The 16,766-nt window shown below is 34.2% G+C and overlaps 1 protein-coding gene across 1 annotated transcript; it reads right to left on the bottom strand.

The window, feature by feature from the left end:
- Window positions 1–10,571: 10,571 nt before the first annotated feature.
- On the bottom strand, window positions 10,572–15,743 carry LOC110272169 (uncharacterized). Its single transcript, XM_021124061.2, has 7 exons — window positions 15,666–15,743; window positions 14,817–15,461; window positions 14,509–14,585; window positions 11,802–12,986; window positions 11,211–11,297; window positions 10,883–10,948; window positions 10,572–10,679 (listed from the first exon to the last, which is right to left on the bottom strand). Exons 1-7 carry the CDS (start codon window positions 15,673–15,675, stop codon window positions 10,572–10,574), a joined length of 2,178 nt encoding a protein of 725 aa, XP_020979720.2. The 5' UTR covers window positions 15,676–15,743.
- Window positions 15,744–16,766: the final 1,023 nt, after the last annotated feature.

Here is a 16,766-nt window from a genome sequence, read left to right as displayed (position 1 = left end):
ATATATGCATAGACTTAATCAATGATCCTCAATTACAAATTTTACTCCTCTAAAAACTAAAATAATAAATGACGAGGAGAAAATAAAATCTAATAGTTCAACTCGTAAATATAATCTTTTATGCTCCTGTAGTTCTACACTAAACCTTTGCACCTATAGCTAAAAAGGGTAGAAATAGGGGATAAGAATTGGGAAGTTCTTAGTAAGGTCGGGGTTAGAAGTTACGTTCGTTTCATTATATTCTCAATCAATAACAACAGTCAATAAAGTATAATCCAACTCAGTAATTACAGAACATAGAATCCAATCACAAGCACATACAATCACAGAAAACACAATCACAAACAAATATGCACAAATAAGTATGATGCATGCCTAGTCCTATATAGGCCATGAACTCATGTATCGGTTTGTTGCCCGATTCCGGACACTAGTCTTGAGATAAGCGTTTCGTACCGCCGTCTTTATCTCAACTAACGTCCCCTCCACGAGCGTACGCATCGCCGTCCTCATGGAGAAACCTTCCTTTAATTTTGATTTTCAGTGAGCGTTATGCATCGCTGTCCTCATTGAGCCATCCCTATAGTATCAAGTGAGCGTTACGCATCGCCGTCCTCAATAGACACTTGGCACTAAGTCCCAACAACACTCAATTTCTTTTCAATCTTCACTTTCTACTCTACTGCGGTAGAGATCTCTTTAATTAATACATTCTTTTCTATCTGCTCTACTGTGGCAAACATTCATTATAATATTTTCAGTTACTGCTCTCTGTTCTTCTGTGGGAGAGATCTTTTTACTTAATACATCCATTTCTTTTTGTTCTTTTTCTTTTTTTTTTCTTTCTCACCTTTCTCTTTTATTTTTTTACTTCTTTTCGTTTTCTCTTCTTTTCTTTTCTATCATTCCATAATATAAATTATCTTTACATTATTCCCTCGTTTTTTCCTAATTGTCTTATGGAAAAGAATTATAAAATACTTTAATTAAGTCTACGTTCTCTAAAACTTTTAATATCACTCTATTTACTCTTCTCTGACTTATAATAATATTAATAATATCTTTAATAGATAATATTCTTAACAAAATAATAATAACAATAATATAATATAAATAAGATATTTTAAATGATAAATAAATAATATTTATATCCGTTCTTAAAAAATTAATATCGTAAAGCTTTTATTCTTAAATTCTTGTTATCTATGTTTTAAACCTCAAACTTTTAAATCTTTTATTTTTAGCTCAATATTTTTACAAAATTATATTTGAAACTTCACTTATCTCAATATCAATAAAAATAACCCTGAACTTTTATAAAATACCCATTTTTATCCCCGTACTCTATTTATTATCCAAAATACCCGAAAACTTATATAATTTCAAATTGTACCTCGATTTCTATATACAAATATAATGTTACTCTTTAAAAAAAACTTTAAATACTAATCTTCCTCTTATACCAAAACCGAAACCCTTAGCCCTTTCCTTTCAAAATATTACTTGTATTTTAACTCGTTTTCAAATTTTTCGGTTACCAATTTTTCATAACTTTTAATTTAATCTTTCAACCACTAAATATCATCAATTTTCTCAATATTCAAGCTTAATTAATAACAGCCCTCAAATACATCAAAAATAATTCAGTTCTTGTCAGATCTATAATGGCCGAACCTTAAAGCATCAAAATCAACGAGATTCAACAAAATTTCAAGCATAAGATCACCAAAATTCAAGCAATAATAATCAAACCAACAATCACACATCAAGAATCTATTTAATTCACATTAAAATGATCAAATCCTACCTCTGTACAGAAATCACAATGGAAACTCCGGAGAAGCTTTCTAACCGAGCTGCTGAAAAAGAAAACGTCAGAAATCGTCTGTGCCTCCTAGAACTCCAATTGGTCGAACTCAAGGGGAAGAGGAGATACGTCACTGTCAACTTCTACCAGACGAAAGTAGTGCCAACGTGTAGAGAAGGATGATACAAACACTTTTATCAGATTAGATTTTTTATTGGAGTTACGGATCTCAAGAAATCATGCTCGAAAGGGTTGAGGTTCCATGGTTTTCTTTCTCTCTCTCTTATAGTTCTCTTTTCTTTTTTTTCACCCAACTGAACATTCGCATGGCTATTTTGATGATTAATGATGAAGAGTTATTGGTTAGATGACACATGTGGGGTTGGGTGTCGCATTATAAGGCTATTGAGTCAGGAATTTAAGTTATAAATGTCCTAAACGGATAATTATGAAAGCTGGATATATTAAAACACAAGTAATAATATATATGAAATACTAATATAAATGACATTAGCAACATAATAGTAAAAGATATACGGTGAAATATTAACAAAGCTATGTTCACCGAGAAGTACTGATATTTACTCATATTGGTGGATATCGAACTTGTAACACCCTACCACACAGAGTTTTACACTTAAGTCGTAAAATAGAGGTGGTGTGGTATTATGACCTCTAAAATAATGTGTGTGTGTGTGTGTGTGTGTGTGTGTGTGTGTGTGTGTGTGTGTGTGTGTGTGTGTGTGTGTGTGTGTGTGTGTGTGTGTGTGTGTGTGTGTTTACTGAAAGAATATAATATACGAGAAGCCTTGAAGGATAGGTAAAACAAAAATACAAATTAAAAGCGCAACACTGAAAAATAGGAATTACTTGTGTACAAAGAAAGCTAAGGTTTGTAAACATATATACACTGAACACAAGATTAGAGGGTATCAAAAGTACAAAATAACAAGCTCCTAACTCAGCCTACAAAGCTAAGATTGGCCGGAGAATATTTACATACATAAATATATATCCCCAAGTCCCAAAACATATATATGAAACCCTAGTTCTCCATACTCCTTTAAGAGGTACAAAATAAAACAAGTCATTAAGATAGTTCTATACATATGATCATATATAAACAGTACACGAAACAAAGTTCCAAAATATCCACTTCGTTGCAGAACTCCAGACACCTAGTGAGGTGCCTCTCGACCTACATCTGAAAAACACAAATATCTGTATGGAATGAGAACTGGGGGTTCTCAGTATAGTAAAGGTGCCGCATACATAAGATATAAGGTCTCGAAAAAACCAGAGGCTAGGAAATCCTAGAACGCCAACACTCAAATTATAAATCTTAAAGAACTAATGTTGAAACCATAAACGGGTGGTCCTCTAAGGTTCTAACGTAACCAAAACCAAACTAAAACCCTCAATCTCTCCGCCTCTCCTCCATTCTTCCAACTCCAGTGAAATCACATAGATAAACAAGCAGATAATGGCAGACACATGTAGAATACAAGTAATACAGATAGCAAGTATAACAAATAGCATTTTAAAATCACTTAGGCATTCCCAATAAATACACAAGCAAGCAATTCAAACAATATGCATATGATGTATGCCTGCCCTATGACTGATGAGTCTCATTTATCGATTATAAAGCCAACCCGACAAGTCCGGCTGCTAAACCCTAGACTGTTTTCCGATGCGCATCCCTAAGAGTCTATGTTTCTCATATATAAAATTGCTTAATGGGAGTACCCTTCCCGAGAATTTATAAGTGCCCGGTCACCCTTACATCGTAGGGTCAACAGAGTATCGAGTCTCAGACTAGAGCACGTGGTGGCAAGCCACGGTACTTTACCCAGGAAAACTCGTATCTAGATAAAATTTAGTGCATAAGCCGCATAAACATTCATAATCTTTCATAATCATTTCACAACCATTCATCATAGCCATTGCATCACATATACTTCATGTATTCACATTTTTCATATATAAATCATCACTTTCTAACCTTACTTCATCTCTCAAGTTACCTCCTTTTCCCTAGCTTCATCTCATTACTAGGCCTTCTACTAAGATTTAGGTTTAAAAGAGTAAGAATAGAGGCTTAGAGGTTCAAAATTAGGTTTTAAAACACAAAACTTCATTTGTTGAAAACAGGGGCATCGCGTACGCAAGCACCTTACTCGCGTACGTGAGGAACCAAACCCGAAAGGGATGGCCGCGTCGCGTGCAAGTGGTCGCGTACACAATTCCCGAAATCCACTGTTCACGTACGCGAGATACCCAATCCAAAAGGATTGGTCGCGTCGCGTGCAGGTGGTCGCGTATGTAAATCCTGTAGAGAAGAAAATTGGCTAAGTGCTGCATAATTTTAATTTTGTTCACCAAACTTCCGACGCGCATAACTTTTTCGTTTTAAAATTTTTTCATTTGTTCTTCAAACGGCGTAAGCCTCACTGACCCAATTTTTATATGAAAAAAATTAAAATAATTTTAGGGTCCGAAAATCAAGTTATATCCCGCCGAAATTTGGTAAAAGATTAGGTTTTCACAAAAATTCATAAACCTCAATTCTTACCAAAACCAATTCAAAACCAACCTGCCATACACAAAATCTAGCACCACAACACACCATTTACAATACCAAAATCTTCACATCCTATCACAATTAATCATACCTCAATATTACATAACCTCATACCTAAATTCCTCCATTTTATCAACAAGATTATCAACAATCCATCATCTATGCATAATCAATATTATCAACTTGTCAATTATTATTCAATCACCATTTAGTATTTTATTTCCATCATAACAATGATCACCAACACATGCTCAAACCATATCATCAATCATTATCAAAAGTAAGTACTAAGCATTTAACATACTTTATCATTCCAACCTATCCTATGGCCATCTAACCTAAGTTTTCACAAGACATTATATGTTAAATACGAAAAATCAAAATCATACCTTGGCCGATTTCATCGTATAACCCAAGACAATCCACTTAGATAAGTTTGCAAGCCTTCAACACCAAAATTCAGTAACTAGTACTAACTCCAAGCTTCCAATTAAGTTTCCAACATTTCCAATGGCTTCATATCACACCCACCTAGCAAATTTATCACATATATATACCCAAAATTCAATACCCAACATACTTAATCAATGAATTAGCTAGGGTTCTAGGATTTTCACCTTACTCAAACACCAATGAAGCAAAATTGAATATTTTCCTCAAGCTAATCGAATCCTATAACATAAAAGGACCAAAATCTCAACATCCACTTATATAATTTTCAAAAATTTGGGAAAAGAGAGACTGGGAATAAAAATGAAAGTTTCTTAACAAATTGTGCACCGAGCTTTGTAGAGCTCAACGCGTGGCCGCAAACGGTGCGGCGATCGTAGCTCTGGATCAAAAGTTATTTAGATTTGAAACAAGAACAAGGGTTTGAAGTTTGTGTTCTTCACCTCTCCTTGTTTCCCAGCGTGAAATGGTGAAATGGAGAAGGAGATGAGCTGATGCTCATTTTGTTTAATGAGTTGGTTGGGCCCACGGGCTCGGTTTGGGCCCAATTCGATCGGTTCGACTCCTTTGGTCCAATCTTGGGCCAAATTCTTTGAAATTAGTGTCAAAATTCTTATTTAATTAGCTCGTTCTTATTAAACTATAAAATTCATAGTTCTAATTTCTTTTATTAAAAATTGATTTATTGATTAATTATTCGCTAATTTTGCGGGGTTTACATCCTACCCACCTAATTAAGAATTTTGCCCTCAAAATTCAGATTTAGTTACCTGAAAAGAGGTGTGGGTAGTCCTTCCGCATATCCGATTCAAGTTCCCAAGTATGTTCTTCAATTCCAACCTGACTCCAAGGTACTTTCACCAATGATACTTCCTTTCTGCGCAATCGCTTGATGCTGGTGTCATTGATCCTAACCGGGAGTACTGGAAGCGTCAGATCTTCTCTTACTTGAACCGATTCTAGTTCCAGAAATGACCTGCATCGAGAGTATACTTCCGAAGCTGCGACACATGAAATACGTCGTGCAGGTTCAAAAGATGTGGCGGTAAGGCAATCCTATAGGCTACCGGTCCAATCCTCTTCAGAATTTCAAATGGACCCATGTAACAGGGATTTAGTTTCTTCATCTTGATTGCTCTACCCACTCCGGTTGTTGGAGTAACACTCAAAAACACATGCTCTCCTTCTTCAAATTCTAAAGGCTTTCGCCTTTGATCAGCATAGCTCTTCTGACGACTCTGAGTGACAAGCATTTGGCTTCGGATTTTCTTTATCTACTCAGTGGTTTCAGCTATTATTCGGGCCCTAACAAGCTTTTCTTTCCAGCCTCATACCAGCCCAGCGGAGATTGACACATCCTTCCATACAGAGCCTCATATAGAGCCATTCCGATGCTCGCATGGTAGCTATTGTTATATGCAAACTCCACTAGCGGCATATATCGATCCCAACTTGCCGGCTGGTCCAAAACACAAGCCCTCAGCATATCTTCTAGGGTTTGAATTGTTCTCTCTAACTGACCATCTGTTTGAGGGTGATATGATGTGCTTAAACTTAAATGAGTCCCAAATTCCCGCTGGAAAGCCCCCAGAACCTTGATGTGAATCAAAGATCTCTGTCAGATATAGTGGTAGAAGGCACGCCATGCAATCTCACGATCTCCTTAATATACAAATGTACTAACTCCTCCAATATACAATTCATCCGAATGGGTAGAAAGTGAGCTGACTTTATTAGTCGATCCACAATCACCCAAACAGCATCATAACGAACTCGAGTTCTAGGTAAGTCCAACACAAAGTCCATCGCAATACTCTCCCACTTCCATTGCAGAATTTCTAAGGGCTGAAGGGTTTCTGATGGTTTCTGATGCTCAATTTTAACTTTCTGGCAAGTTAGGCACTTGGAAACGTGCAACGCTACATCGTTCTTTATTTTCGGCCACCAGAACATTGCTTTCAGATCCTGGTACATCTTAATACTTTCCAGATGAGTAGAAAATCCGCTTTTGTGTGCCTCTCTTAAGATATCCTTCCGCAAAGTCCCAACATCTGACACAATGATCCTACCCTTGAATCTCCATAGCTCGTCTTTGTCCCATGATACTCTCCACCGCTTTTCTTGCAGCTCAATCGCCAGAAACACCTTTGGTAATATATTATCATCTCGATGAGCCTTCAAGAGTTCAGACTTAAAGTCACTTGAAATTTGCAATTGACTTAAACGTAAAGTATGTACCAGATTCTTCTCTAACCCCCAATTTCAGACTATCAAACGCTTTTAGCAATTCTTCCTCTCGTAACATCATCCAAGCAGCACATAGAGACTTTCGACTAAAAGCGTTCGCCACAGCATTTGCTTTCCCAAGTTGATAATTCAACTCGAACTCATAATCCTTTAGAAGCTCCATCTAACTCCTCTGATGCATATTCAGTTTTTTTTGCTCAAAAAGGTACTTCGGGCTTTTGTGATCTAAGAAAACTTGAAACTTGACGCCATAGAGGTAATGCCTCCAACCATTTAGAGCAAACACAATGGCATCAAGCTCTAAGTCGTGAGTCGGATAGTTTATCTCATGCGGCCTTAACTACCGTGAGGCATATACCACGATATTACGGTGCTGCATCAACACGCACACCAGATCTTTCAGTGATGCATCACAATATACCTCAAATGGTTCATTTGACTTGGGTAACACCAATATAGATGTAGTAGTCAACTTCTGCTTCAATACTTGGAAACTCTCTTTGCACTCAGGAGTCCAGACAAATGGTGCATCCTTCCTAGTCAGCTTCGTTAAAGGTAAAGTGAGTTGTGAAAATCCTTTGATAAACCTTCGATAATAACCCGCTAAAGCGAGAAAACTCCTAATCTCTGTCACAGAAATTGGTCATCCCTAGTCCATTACCGCCTTACCCTTAGCAGGATCCACAGCAATCCCTGTTGACTTACCACGTGACCAAGAAATTTCACCTCACTCTTCCAGAACTCGCATTTAGATAACTTGGCGTACAACTTTCTCTCTTTCAAGATTTGGAGCACAGTTCGCAAGTGACCCAAATGCTCTTCATTATTTTTAGAATAAATCAATATGTCATCAATGAAGATGACTACAAACTTATCCAGAAACGGAAAAAAAAAAATCCTGTTCATGTAGTTCATGAATACTGTGGAGGCATTGGTTAACCCGAAAGACATTACCGTGTACTCGTAGTGACCATATCGCGTTCTAAAGGCAGTCTTCGAAATATCCTCGTCTCTAACCCTTATCTGGTGGTACCCAGATTATAAGTCAATCTTAGAGAAAACTCCAGCACCTTGCAATTGATCCATCAAATCATCGATTCATGGTAACAGATACTTATTCTTCACAGTAATTTTTTTTAGCAGTCGATAGTCAACACATAGACGCATGCTCCCATCCTTCTTCTTTACCCGTCATGCTGGTGCTCTCCACGGAGAAACACTCGGCCGGATAAAACTTTTACTCATCAGTTCTTCCAGCTGAGATTTGAGTTCAGTTAATTCCAACGGAGACATTCGATAAGGAGCAATTGAGATTGGCCCGGCTCCAGATATCAACTCAATTGCAAACTCAATTTCTTGAGCAGGAGGGAATTCAGGAATATCGTCCAGAAACACTTCAGAAAATTTACATACAACCGGAATTTGCTCTGAATTTTGTTTCTTACCTGACACATTTGTCGCTTATAGAACAACACCCTCACATTCACACCTACTGCAGTTCACAATTACAGAGTTCAAATAATAGTCTTTCATCACAAGCGGCCTTTCTGACCCTTCCGACATAAAATGCAACGTCCTTTCAGAACAATTTAACAGCACGTGGTTCTTAATAAAACCAATCCAATCTTAAGATGAGATCAAGACCAGTCATCGGCAGACAAATTAAGTCATGAACGAAAATCATGCTGTTTGACTCGGAATGATACTTGTGGACATTCTAACCTAGTCTACCGGCTTCAGAAGTGGCATTATATATGCACCTTTAAATCATAACCCAAAACTACAATCTTCAATCCTAACTCACTAGCCTTTTCAAATGCTATGAATGAATGTGTAGCTCCAGAATCAAATAAAATACTTAAAAAATTTTCGACTACTTCACAATTACCTCTTATCAGTATCTCAGATCCCTCAACACCTGCTGCAGAAGTGGTGAACACTCTTTCTGGAGCTGTACCCTACCAGTCTCATACTACTTCTTCTTCTTTGAGCAATTTCAGGCCAGGTGTCCAGGTTATCCACAAAAGAAACACACTCCTAATCCTACTCTGCACGAAACTTTAGAATGATACTTTCTGCACCTCTGACAACTTAAATCAGTCTGTGACTACTTTCCATACCTTCTTCCTTAAAGTATTCTTCTTGAGCATGTGATGTGCACAAATTGTTCAGTTTTTTTTTTTTTTTTTTTTGTATGAATAAGTTTCAAATTATTTTTCTGATATAATATATGTTTAATGTTATAAAATTATTTGATTCTTGGCAGAAACCAGAAAGTGAAACCTGAGGAGCAACAAGAAGCAGCAAGATCTTTGGGTATTGAAGCAAACTTGTGGAAGCGATACCTTATTACTGGTCCTGTTGAGCTTATCTGTCGTTATCGAAACTTAATCAAACAATGTCAAATTGAACTTGCCACTATACAAACTTTCATTCAACGATTCAAAATAGCGCAATCTTCAACTCCACACCATGATCAACAGGTATTTAATTTCTTTTTAATTTTAATTTCTAATATAATGAATGTCTTCTAATTTTCTGCTTATGCAGGACCAAATTGAAAATACAGCAGGGACTAGTAATAAGGACCAAAATGAAAATAATGGCAAATCTTAGACGTTAGATCAAGCTGACATAACTGTACAAATCATTTAGAAATGACCATCTTTAATTAAACTTTCAATAACTTAAAAATATTAAAAAACAGGTAGTAAAAGAAAAATTAAAGAAAATGAATTGAAAATGCACCATAGTTAGGTGAAGTTCCATAAAATTTGAAGCATACATATAAAGTAAACAGTTCATGTTATTTAAACAACACTTTCTCCCTGTATTATTTATGTAACAACAATTATAATTAAGTTCTAATAGCTTTTCATAATCTTAATCTTAGCACTGAGCAATGTATATAAGGTGTAAGTTCGTCAAGTGAAGATCCTCATCAGCAGCAACCCTTTGATGGCCCTAAGCTTAGTTTGCTTGATTCCCAAACATGAGTTCAATGAGGGTCTTGTCCCAATCCTGCATTTGTATTTCAGTAAAAAATTCCTATATTAGAAAACATTTTCAAATTCAATTCAATTAAGAATAGTTACAGGTTCTAGTAGGTTTACTTGCCTGCTTTGAAACTGAGTAGTTACTTGTTATTGGAGAGCCATTGTTTGTAGTGGTGAACATCTCATCAGAGATTTCAATATCCAGAAATTCATTATCGCCCTGTTCACAAAAGTTTGAGACATTCAATTGGTTCGTTCATTCGTTAATTAATCTACAACAAAATACTATGACATCATATGATCCATGTAGTTGACCTGTTATAATAATTGGTATACTAGGCCTAATTAATTAGCCTCAAATCGAGTTTGATTCATCTCTAATTTTTTGGAGATTCAATAATTCTCTATATAGTTCTCTAAGCTCTTATTTCATCAAAATAGTGAACAATAACACATGTATATTGGTAGAAATAAAATGTGGTATGTACTAGTAGCTACTTGCCTGAATTGGACTGTAGTTGTTGCTTGTTTTTGAAGTCTCAGTTGACAGATTCATGTTGTTTTCATTGAATGGAACAATCACATTTCCAGAAATCTGAGTTTGTCATGTTGCAATTAAGAATTTTAGTTTAAGACAAGATATTAATATGTATTATATTAAATAATTTAATTAAAATATGTTAGATTATCATTTAACTTTTTTCAACTATATTTATACTCGAAATTAAAGATGAAAATATATTCTCTAACAGTGAACTATAAATAATGTGAATAAAAATTATCTAAAGTATGATGAACCTGTTGAATAAGATTAGCCGAGCCAGAAAAGTCAAAAAAGTCATCAGGGACTTGGTTCCCTCCAACCTGATCAAACAAGAAAAAAAATGTAGACGGAAAGATTAATTTTGACGTGATATCATTAAAGATCTACATTATTATCTAACAACAATTTTTCTTTTGAAACTTTTATAGTAGTAGGTAATTTAGTTAAAATATTTTGGTTGAGGTGATGATAAACTTTTCATAATTCTTTAACCATCAATTACACGAAGTTAATGGCATGCAGAATATATTTATTATTTATATATATATATATATATATATATATATGAAAAACATAATGTACCTGTTCAGGAGATTGCACCACATTAGAAGTGGATGAGTGAGGCTTAAAAAATTCATTGCCGTCTTGTTTCTCCGCTGCCTGGTCATACTATAAAAAAGTGACGAAGCAAGTGAATAATACATAATACATTATCATAGTAAAGTAATTTTACAGCACGTGTATCTAATTACGTAATACTACGTTAATAAAAATTTTTTTTATTAATCGCATAAATAGTTATCTAAAACAACAAATATAATTTTATAATTGTATAAAATTTTTTATATTAAAAATGCATCAAAATTTAACTCTTAAAATAATCTATAACGTTTATATTGCAAGTGATAATCTACATTACCCGTAAAAAATGTTTATCTAAATTACTACCTCCTAGGCAATGATCTTCCAAACCCTATATTAATCATACCATTGATAATTTTAAAGAGTAACGGTAATCCTTTAAGGTAGTAACATAAAATAGTACTAGAGTTAGATAATTTGGCAAATGAATTCAATCAAAGATTTTGGTTAATTGAGAATATAAAAGTAGATAGGCATGCATTAAAGTTAAATCCATGCACATAACTTTTGATTTTTAAATAACTCATGTACCTCTTTAAGAATATGCATGTCCTCTAGCATGAAGAGAAGGTTGGAAAGAACGTAATCATCATCTAGAATACTCTGATCCTCATTGATTGCACTTGCATTTTTAGAGTGTTCTTCATTGCTGTCGCAAGGGCTTTCAACTAGCGGAGGCAAATCTTGGTCTTGGATCCCTCCTGAATTCTTTTGTGCTGCTGCATGATGCAGCAACATTGCCGAAAGTTCATCAATAATTGTTAGATTATTGTTAGGCGCGGTTGCAGGAGGAGGCGGCGGAGGAGCATAATATCCAGTAGGAGGAGGAGGAGAAGGAGAAGCATAACATTCCGGAGAAGGAGGAGGAGAATAGAATCCAGGAGGAACATAACATCCTTGAACCGAAGCAGGATAGTTTCCATTATTCCCAAAAGCTCCCACATTTACATTATTGATAGAAGCTCCATCCATGAATCCAAATTCATTAACATTACTATTATAGTGGTTATTGGAAATGGGAATAGGAATAGGAACAGCATTAGTAGTTGCACCACCACCACCAACACCAACACCATTGAACCCTCCATGGAATTGGACACCATAATTATACTTCATTTGATTGTGAATCCCTGCAGGGGGAACACTAGGGTAACAAGAAGGAGCAGCATTCATCATGATGGGAATGTTATTATTAACATTAGGGTTTCCCAAAGAAACCATGTTTCCCTTTCCAAGATCATAGCTTTGATGATACACTCTTGGATCATACCTCCTCTGCTGCTGATGATTGTTAATCCCCATTGGTGATTGAGCATAGTTTTGATGATGCATTACTGGATCATATGGAGCATAAATTGGAACCTGATGGTGGATCATAGTGTTGTTGTTTGCATTACCAATAGGAGCTTTTGGTCCAAGGAATTGGGGTGCAACTCCAAGACTCATGACTTGGTTCAAGGCAGTGTTATTATTGGTTGGAATGAGGTAAGGAAAATTAGGGTTGTAAGGGTGATGGTAATCAAGGAGAGCTTGGATCAATGAAATGGGTAAGGGGGTTCCAAAATTATTATTATTTTTAAGTTTCTCATATAAGGCTTGTAACGCTCTGATCATCTTAATTGGAAGCTCAGCAGCGAACTTTGACCTTAGGGTTCTGTCAGATATTCCTGCAATTATCCCTTTCTCTGCAATTTTTCTCAGAAATATGCGGTATTTCTGCATGTGTATGCATGCATAAACGTTAGCACTTATTATTTCAGAATGTTACATTATTCTTCTTCTTAATAATTCTCACTATTAAACCACTCTTCCACCTTAACCCATGACAACAATAAAAACGTCTCACGGCCCACAAATTCAGCCCAACAGAATACATAAATTAAATTATAATTTAATTTGTGTATTCTGTTGGGCTGAATTTGTGGACCGTGAGACGTCTTTATTGTTGTCATGGGTTAAGGTGGAAGAGTGGTTTAATACTCACCAACACAAATCATCTCAATTCATGGTATATATACCTCTGCATGTTATGAGTAGTGAGCCTCAAAAATAAAATCCGAATTCTTTCTAGAAAATAGCTAACTTTTATCATGTTACCAAACACCAATGAAAACCTAAGTACACATATTTGAGCTAATGATTCATAAAAAAATTTCAGTTTTTGCTTCGAAGCAAACTTGTGGCTTCCTTTATTATGTCAAACAGGATTTTTCAGTTAGATAGTATTTCACCAACATCAATCATTTTTATAGTAAATTAGTAATACCATATAGTACCATCGAATTAGATGGTTTAATTAGATTCGTATAAGGTGATATGATAAATACGAAAACAAAACAAAAAGTCAATAATTACTTTTTGTGAATTTTAGATGCATAATTTTGTTAGGTATCACATGCATATTGAAATTATTAGGACTTATTACTTTATTAGTATACATATCAAGGCATGTAAATTTGAGATTTTAGGTTTACATAAAATCTAAAAAATAAATTAAATACGTAAAATATAAAATTATAATAAAATTTTAAGTAAAAATATTTTAAAATTGATTATTTAACTCATTTAAAATTATAATATCGAAAGGTTATAAATGTTAAATCAAAATTTTAACTACTAAATTAATAAGCTTTTAGAAATTTTTTTTTTGGATGTGTGAAATTCTTTTTAATTATTGACTTATTTTTATTATTTTCATAATAAAATCAAAAGTCAAAAGACTTTAATAATAAAAAGTAAAGAATTGCATAGAAATATTATCTATTTTAATTATATTCGTAAAAAATTAAAAAAGTCAACTGGATAAAGATAAAAATCAAATACAGAGAGAGAAAATTAAAAAAAATATAATTATTATTTTCTATTTTTAGTGTCAGAGGAATCTTACTTTTTGTGTGTCAACATTTATTTTTCGTAAAAATTTTATCAAAACCACTTTTCAAACAAAAGTGGTATAAAAATCATAACTCTTTCTAGTTAAGAACATTAAAAAAAAAAAAAAAAAAAAAAAAAAAAAAAAAAAACAACTAGTCATTGCAATATTACACTCAAAATATCCAAGTTTACAAACTCATCAAATTCAACCAAACAGATATTAGATTCTTTCAGTGGCTCCATATCAACTTATCAAGCATATATAAAGAACCATAAACATAAATAGGGAATTACTACTATAATTCTATCAAATTAAGCAAAATCATGTATGTATAAGTGAAATAACTAGAAATTAAAAACAAACCTGCAAGTGACTGGCAACATTTTCCCTAGTCAAGTTAGGCACATTCATCACCTCAAGAATTTTCTTTGGCACCGCCTCTGGACAAGTGAAAAATAAACACCAACACATGAGAAACAATTACATATGAAGCTCTTTTAAAATAAATAAATAGATTTAACATAAATCTGATTTAAGAAATTCTAAAAGTCTCTTGAAATTAAGCTTTTTTTTTTAATAATCTGACTAAAATAAATCTTGTTTGTCCCTCGACCTGTCAATCAACCTGGTTAGAAAAAAAATAAATAAAAAATGTTAGATATTAAACTTACTATGTATTCCAATGTGCCTTATGGCTAGGAGGAATAGGTTATGAAGGTAATTTGTCCAAATAATTTTTTTCTTAGGCTTCTTAGGAGCCGATGAGGCTACTTCGAATTCACTACCCTTTCTTTTTTTTCCCTTATTAGCCTTAGACTTTTTTGACGATTGTGCAGATCGTGATGGTGGTAACTCTTCTTGTCCTTCTTTTTCCAATGAATTTTCTATGGCAGCCGGAGCCGGTGTCAAAATTGGAGCTGGAGCCCATGCTGGAGTCGGTGTCGAGACTGGAGCTAGAGCCGGACCTTGAGCTAGGGTCGGAGCCGATGCTGGAGCCGGACGTTGAGCTAGGACAGGAGCCGGTTCTGGAGCTGGTGTTGAGACCTGAGCTGGAGCTGAAACCGAAACCGTACCTTGAGCTAGGGCTAGAGCCGGTGTTGGGGCCAGAACTAGAGCTGGGACCGCAACCGGAGCCAAAGCTGGGCTCGGAGCCGGTGCCAGAATTGGAGCCGGAATCAGAGCTGACTTTGGCTCTGGTACCAGCTTATCATTTCTTGGAGCCGGCCTATCATTCCATGTGATGGGTCTCAGCATATGAAGTGATGGACCAGCCACAAAGCTCTTGGGCATGGCACTGTGTATGTTTGCAGACAACACTGCATGACAAATCAAAAAGAGAAAAAAAAGTCTCAAATGTTACATATATATCTTACTCACTAAAAATTAAATAAAGGATTTAGAGTTTTATTCTGGTATGTTCCCTATTCTTTGCATTAATGAGCAAAGAAACAAAACCGAAGAGGTAAGGAATGAAGGATCAATTCAAAGATAATTCACATGAAAAAGGTTATTTTGCAAACCTTTGAACATTTTGGTGATGTGTTTCCTTCTTTCTTTCTTTTCGTTTTTCTCTTTTATGTATGAGAATGTATGTCTTTTCTCTAATTGTCTTCTCTGAGAGCGAGATCGACACTAAGGCTAGCTCTCTATTTATACATCCACACCCTTAGGACTTGGTATTATGTATACTTTTTGAACAGCCTACAAGGCTCCAACAACTTATAAAATAATCCATATTTGGTTTTGGTGAGAAAATTTCATTTAATTAATACTTAGTTTCAGCAATTAATTTTTTGTTTAATTCAAACACTTTTCATTATTATATATATATTTACAAAAATACTATATACACATAAAAAAATTAGTCATCATATATTTATATGTATAAATACATATAAGATTTAATTTATTTTTAATATATATTTTATAATTTGTACAAAAATAATATGTGCACACTAAAAATAGTCACGTCATTATGTATTTGTGTATCGACTATATTATGTTTACACTAAAATCAGTCACCAAAAATCAGTTATCAGTATAAAATATATGTTGGAATACAAATACATATATTGAAAATAAATTAAACCACACTTATATTTATACACAAATACATTGGTAGCTGATTTTATTGACTGATTTTAGTATACGAATAGCATTTTTGCTTGTGTATAAATACATATATTATTTAACTTATTTTTAATGTGTATTTTATATTCTAATCAGAAATACTCAATGGCAAGTAGAATTTATTATTTTTTGTCAGTACTTTTAGTCATCAACTTAATTCTTTTAGTCTAGTAATCTAACAATATACTTTTACCTACACTTTTGAATATTGATGATTAATTATTGGTAAAAAATAATAAATTCTGTTGACTTTTTAATATTCGTCTATTCTAATATCTATTCTATATAAATAACTGATTTGAATGGTTGATTTTTTATGATTATATAATATGATTGATTTTATATTTTAACAAGTATTTTATACGAATAAGTGATGTGGTATTTGGATTTTTGTATATACTGTCATAGTTGACTTTTTAAGGTAGACATTCAATAATGTATTGTACTACAACTATACTATGTAAATATTAAAATCAGTTATTAGTATAAAA

Source organism: Arachis ipaensis, chromosome B5 (genome assembly GCF_059453495.1).
Source record: "Arachis ipaensis isolate K30076 ecotype BB chromosome B5, ASM5945349v1, whole genome shotgun sequence".
Taxonomy (NCBI): Eukaryota; Viridiplantae; Streptophyta; class Magnoliopsida; order Fabales; family Fabaceae; genus Arachis; species Arachis ipaensis.
This window is presented reverse-complemented; position numbering and strand designations above follow the sequence as displayed.

Excerpts from the sequence above, each read along its gene's own strand:
- LOC110272169 (XM_021124061.2), bottom strand. Across the intron at positions 14,586-14,816 it reads AAGGCACATTGGAATACATA|AGGCGGTGCCAAAGAAAATT; the intron begins GTAAGTTTAATA and ends TCACTTGTCCAG. Across the intron at positions 12,987-14,508 it reads ATGTTGCCAGTCACTTGCAG|AAATACCGCATATTTCTGAG; the intron begins GTTTGTTTTTAA and ends ATACACATGCAG.